Source organism: Dendropsophus ebraccatus, chromosome 3 (genome assembly GCF_027789765.1).
Source record: "Dendropsophus ebraccatus isolate aDenEbr1 chromosome 3, aDenEbr1.pat, whole genome shotgun sequence".
NCBI classification, from domain to species: Eukaryota; Metazoa; Chordata; class Amphibia; order Anura; family Hylidae; genus Dendropsophus; species Dendropsophus ebraccatus.
This window is the reverse complement of record NC_091456.1, coordinates 159,568,151-159,574,530: the sequence shown is the minus strand read 5'-3', so window position 1 is coordinate 159,574,530 and position 6,380 is coordinate 159,568,151. Positions and strand designations below refer to the sequence as shown.

The 6,380-nt window shown below is 44.3% G+C and overlaps 1 protein-coding gene across 2 annotated transcripts; it reads right to left on the bottom strand.

Annotated features, from left to right (window-relative positions):
• Positions 1-297: 297 nt before the first annotated feature.
• Positions 298-5,815, bottom strand: CCNB1 (cyclin B1). Of its 2 annotated transcripts, none has more exons than XM_069964698.1 (9): positions 5,747-5,815; positions 4,195-4,323; positions 3,904-3,993; positions 3,276-3,449; positions 2,398-2,556; positions 1,258-1,494; positions 1,009-1,149; positions 636-746; positions 298-399 (listed from the first exon to the last, which is right to left on the bottom strand). In XM_069964698.1, the coding sequence occupies exons 1-9, from the start codon at positions 5,765-5,767 to the stop codon at positions 298-300; spliced, it is 1,164 nt and encodes a 387-aa protein (XP_069820799.1). In that variant the 5' UTR covers positions 5,768-5,815. The 2 variants fall into 2 exon arrangements, with proteins under 2 accessions (XP_069820799.1, XP_069820800.1); XM_069964699.1 differs by having other exon boundaries at positions 3,276-3,446.
• Positions 5,816-6,380: the final 565 nt, after the last annotated feature.

The following is a 6,380-nucleotide window of genomic DNA, read 5'->3' as shown; positions in this document are numbered from 1 at the left end:
GTATGGTCCCATCTGTGCAGCCATGACGTCTACTATGTTGTGTAAGGCCCCCTGTGCATCCATTTAGAAGGTTGCATGCCTCCTTTTCCTTGGTGCCTATAAGGCTGGTTATGTCACCAAGCTACAGGGGTTGTAATACTGGCTCAGGACCTAAAAATTTACCTGGCATATGCCTTAAGCTATAAAATCCTTAGACACAAGCTTATAAAAAGTGTATTTTATTAAAAATATAAAATCCATTAAGAGCATTGAAAGTGCAGAAGGCATTAGTGCATAGCATAATACGATGTACTATAGCTACGATACATTCTTGGCCAATTTAACCACGAGCTCAGAGTTCAGTTGCGGCAGACAGCTTATCCTCATCTGCTGACTCCTGGCGTATTTGTCTCTAACGGACTGCAAGAAAGAAGAGTTGTACGATCAGTATCAAGTCCAATGTTCTTACTACTAAAGTATCAGCGGCGAGACATTTATTGCATGTTCTGGCTTTTGTCCAAGGCTTTATTTGGACTATGCAAGATCCATAGAGCCACCATGTCTAGTTTGCACTTATTAGCATATTTCCTTAGATTAGCTGGGCCATCACCATACCCAAGCTTATAGTACGTGGCATGGATACAACTGGTACTTACCATGAACTTTGTAAGGCCTCTGTTGACTTTTAAGACATTCTTGGCCAAGTGTTGCATAACTGGAACCAGAGAACTTTCTGTGTAGACCATGTAGTGCTGAAGGGTTGGAGTCTGTTAAGGATAAAAGTCATAGTAAACATGACCTTCCCATAAGAGATTTAACACAACTGAAAGTTCAGGTCTGCATGAACCTGGATGAGCAGCATTGGAATCCTGGAGAAGGTTCATGCAGCCCTAGGACTGCTAAGGTATCCATGTTTTCCAGGCAGTCCTCAGGGTGCATCCACTTTCCCCAGGCAGGATTTAAACACCAGTTGTGTTAATGCAAACCTGAACTTTTGGCAAGTTTGCTCATCTCTACTAGTGGACTCACCCATTCACCCCCATCAAGAACTTTCTGGGACAGGCGGAAGGCTGCAGCTGCCACTTGTGATGGTGGAAAGTGAACCATGTCGTAGTCCAGCATAGCCAATTCCATCAGATACTTGGCCAGAGTGTGCAGCGATGCATCCACCTAAAATGAGACACCTATTAGAAGAACTGGTAATGTCCAAGTCTGACTTCTAAGATGCTGACACTTTATTATTCTCCTAATGTAAAACAAGTCATAGGTTGACATTACCTCTCCAATCTTTGATGCTCTCCTCAGGAAGTGTAGAGGCAGGGGTCTTCCAATGTCAAATTGGAGCACACTCAGGATCTGCATCTCCATGGTTCTGATCTGGGCCTTGGTGTAGGTGTGATCAGTCACAAATGAGAAGTCCCCAATTGTTGGGCAATAGATTTCTTCATACTTGCAGGCAACAAACATTGCAGTCACTCCAGCCAGCTGCAAAAGCTTCTTTGGCACAGGATTCTCCTACAGAACAAGGATGACCAATATCTGATCTATGACTGTTCACAAGGAATACAAGATACACAGGCTAAAGGCATCAATTTTTCCTAACATTTCACAAGCTTTGGTTGAAAGTCTCAATGCCAGACCATTGATATCTAGATATAACTGGAGTGTCTATTGCAGGAGATCTGATTATTATAAGATCTTATGCAGCTCAACTCCTGCTATGAGCCAGGTCATAGCTTATAGAACCTGTAACTACCATAAGTAGACAGATCAGTTTTTGAACAGCCCCAGCCAGTATATACTGCATTTCCGCAAAGAGACAGTCTAGGTCCCAAAGATGTGCTAGGTCTCATTTTTCCATGAAGAATCCACATGCACAGCAGGCACAGAGCATACAGTATGGCAGCTTCTGGCCACCAGGGACAGTGTATGGTATGGCAGAAGACTGGACTCCTACATCTGGCAATATATGTAGGTTTTAGAAGCTACTGACCATTTAGAAAACAGCTGTTCATTTCTGTTAACTACTGCAGTGTACTAGAACCAATAAGTTACTTGCAGGGAAATCTGTAAACTCCAGCTGTTGTAGAACTACAATGCCCATCATGCCTGGACAGCTTGAACTTGGCTGTCCAGGCATGAGGAGAACTGCTGGAGGGCCAGCCATGAGTTGACAGATTTACTCTTTGGGCATTGAGGACTAATTCTATGTTCAGGATTATGTGATGTCAGTACATCTCCACACGCATGCTGTATGGGATAGCATAGATTCATGAGCTTTTGACACTGGTTTATAGGACCAGGCCACAATACATGAGCAAATTTACATTACATTTACAGCATTTGACTGTTGCTGGAGAACATTGATGCAGCCCTAGGGCCTTCTGGAAAAAACCCAGCTATATCTTTAATGCTTACCTGCAGAAACCGGTCCAGAATAGAGACTGTCATGAACAGAGTCTCCTGAAGCAGCCTGAAACGCTGGTGGACCTGCACAAGCCAGTCAACTAGGATAGCCCTCATGTTGCCATTGGTTTCTCGACCCTGGAGATAGTTCACCTTTATCCCCTGTTTAGCCTGTGGAAATAGTGACATCTTATTACTGGACACCTGCTTAGTAGGAAGTCTGGTCTGCAGATACCAAATATACACAGCCGAGTCAGAAGTCTGGCAGGCTAGTCACAGCAGCTCCATCGACAAGGCAGATAGTAAACTTACCAGTGTGCTCTATATAGTCTGAAGCCTATTCTGTACAGTTTTAGACAAGACTCTAGATGCCACTACACATGGGCTTGTCTTGCATCTGTCCCAATATAGAAATGCAACCTAATGTACCCATAAGACAGGGTGTCAAGCTTGTGGCCCTCCAGCTATTGCAAAACAGTTCCCATCATGCCTGGACAGCCAGAGCTAAAGCTGTCCAGGCATAATGGGAGTTGCAGCTGAAGGGCCATGGTTTGACACTAGAGATGAGCGAACCTCGGGCATGCTCAAGTCCATCCGAACCCGATAGTTCGGCATTTGATTAGCGGTGGCTGCTGAAGTTGGATAAAGGCCATGTGGAAAACATGGATAGTCATTGGCTGTATCCATGTTTTCCAGGCAACCATAGAGCTTTATCCAACTTCAGCAGCCACCGCTATTCAAATGCTGAATGATCGGGTTCAGATGGACCCGGGCATGCTCGAGGTTCGCTCATCTCTATTTGACACCTATGCCACAAGACAGACATTTGAGCTATTCTACAACCCAGGAGCAGCCAGTACATGAAGGTTAACAGACCAGTCAGGACTCACCTCCAGCTCCATCAGATAGCAGTAGATATCCTTCACATAGTCACTGCACAACATGGGGTTCTCAGAATCCTCTTCATCCACATCCTTTACTTCAAGCAGTGCCTCTGAGAAGGCCTGACTCTGTTCCTCCATAGGAGAAACCCTTGACGTTTCCATGGGGCTTGGGGAGGCCTGCTAAAGAAACAGTGTTCCAGATCACAGCTCAGAACCTATATTAATCCAATACTGAAGACTGCACAAATCTAGCAGGTGACAAACTAGCATTTAACCCACCATAGATGTATTTACTACTCAGCTTCCTCTGGCAGGCTGAGGATATGTTGTACCTGGAAAACTGCATTACAGCAACATTAAAAGGGGAGGAATCTGACAGCTGTGTTTGCTTGTAGAGACACCAATAGCAAAAAATTGTGTCAAGTATACCATTTCCTGGAGAAGAGTGGTTGCAAATTTAAGGAACTGGCTATTTCTCATTTAAGTGTCAGTGAGGTGTGGCCGAGCTGCGCAAGTGCCATAGCCCGGTAAACTACCAAGTTCAGTTCATGTTTTAGTGCGGAATCGGTGTTAAGAGAAGTTTGTCCTAAATGGAAGATCTGATGACATATTCCCTTTTAGCAGAACTAATTACCATGTTCTCATCTTCCTCCGGAACTTCTTCAATGACAGGCACAGGTTTGACAGGCTTCTCTGCAACATTGCTTTGCACAACCTTGACTTCCTATAATGAAGATAGGGAGTAGCTGAAGTCAGCTTTATAAGAGGCATGACAAGTAAATCAGAGTCTATAAAGCAGGTTTATACAGAACATATGGAACTCACCAGGATAACTGTTCTGCCTGTGTAAGCAAGCCCAAATCTGTAAGTTTATAGCACTGGCTCAGGTATAGCCCCCACGTGATCTAGTCACCAGGCTTCTTACCTTCTTTACAGCGGCTTTAGCTCTGATGCAGTTCCCAATGTCTCCCAGTGCATTTCTTTGCCGTGGCCTGGTAACCACCTTCTTCCCAGCTACACCAGCTTCCATGTTCTCTGCATTGACACGCATGCTCTGCAAAAAAAAAAAAAAAAAAAATCTCTAAATTATTAATTTTAAGTAAAGCAGGTTTTACATGGCTGTAGTATAGACACATTTTAGGATTTTATGGCTAGTACATTTTAGTAAGCTACAACCTTATGGGGAACCCAATATGGACACTAAAGAGTGAGATTTGTTGACATAAGCCATGAGGGACAGGCAGACATTTACCCCAGGCTGGCACCTACTGGATGCTCAGGGGTGTAGGCAGGGGCATAGCTAGGATTCACAGGGCCCCATAGCAAAAACACAACACAAACACTGCACATTTTTTGTGTTGCAGTATGTAAGTAAACACTGGGTCACTTACACACTGCAGTACATAAAGGGTTAAGCAGAAGGACAAACGCTCTTACCTTCTCTCCCGGGCCCCCCTCCTGCACTGGCCCCATAGCAACTGCCTACCCTGCCTCTATGGTAGCTACCCCGTGCAGGTTCAGCACCCAGGCAAGCGCTGGGGCCCCTGGCTTACAGACAAGTGATGCAGTGCTGGGAGTGGACAGTCATTGGCTCCCTGCCAGTCACAGCCAGCATTATGCTTCTCTCCTGCAGCACATGAGGCTGGAGCAAGGAGCCTAGAAGATTCCATGGAGACATGGCTGGAGAAGAAAAAGGGTCTCACTGCACTATAAGCACTTATGAGGTCTGCAGAACCTGTATACAGCTGGATCTATTTCCATGTGACCACTGCTTAGGGAGAACATTAGTGGATACTACTCAAACAGTATAGCAGTATTAGTCATAGTGTGGAGGTATTAGGTTCAGACTCAATATACTGAAATTTGGTTAACAGTATGGGGATAGCATGCTAGACATAACTACTAGATTCTCTTGTTGCCTGTAGGAAACAGGTGTGGTAAATTAGATCCAGTATAAAAAAAAAAATATCTACTAGCTTATATGTTGGTGACATAAAGAACACAACCAGCAGGATACTTTTGATTAAGTCATTACCTATACCACAGGTAGTCAGATTACAGGGGCCACCCAGAGAAGTTAAAATTACATAGCTGTTTTTTTTCCCTCTAAACACCAGCATTTGTGTACTTAGGATGTTTGTGGTATGGCTTGACACCATTCACCTTAATGGAACAAGCCACAATACCGGATACAGACTCAGGAAATAAACACTTTTCTATACATTAAAAGTATATCTGTTAGACTGTAACACCAGTGTGAACCCAGCCTAAGCCATGTACTATAAACAGGTCTTACTTCAAAGCTGGAACACATAGGGCAAGGGGTAGAGAGAGCTGCAAGAACACAACATATAAACCAAAAGCAGAGAACATACACAGAACCAAGAGATGGTCACCATCTGTATACCAAAAAGCTACCTGACTCAGGATTCATGCTGTGTATTACCTAGCACCCCAGCCAGAAAGCTTCCACTTACCCTGGTCATGATGAAAGCCATGCCTGCTGCTTCTCACTACCTGCTTGCTTCTTACTGCACACAACCTGCTCGCTGCTCAGTCACTGGGGATTATCTCCTGGAGCCCTGCAGGTGATTGGTGGAGAGATCATCACTCAGCAGCTGCCGCCATTTACCTCAGATTTCTGGCCAGGACTCCTGATAGACTACTACTCGGGCAGCTACAATTGAGATAGGGCTGGGTGCACATACAACAGAGTCTATTAAGGGCCCTATTCCACTGGACGATTATCGTTTGCATATCATTAACGATTAACGATCGCAAACGACCACTATTGCGAAAGACCTGAAAACGTTCACTCATTTCCATTGAACGATAATCGTTACTTATGATCGTAATTGCGATCGTTTTTTCTTCGCTATTTATTCGCTATTGCATTCGTATCTATTGCGAACGACCGAACGATGTCTTATTCAACGCGAACGATTTGCGAACGAGCAACGATAAAAATAGGTCCAGGTCTTATAAAGCGATCAACGATTTCTCGTTCGGTCGTTAATCGTTAACTGCATTTCAACCGAACGATTATCGTTTAGATTCGAACGATTTAACGATAATCTGAACGATAATCGTCCAGTGGAATAGGGCCCTTAG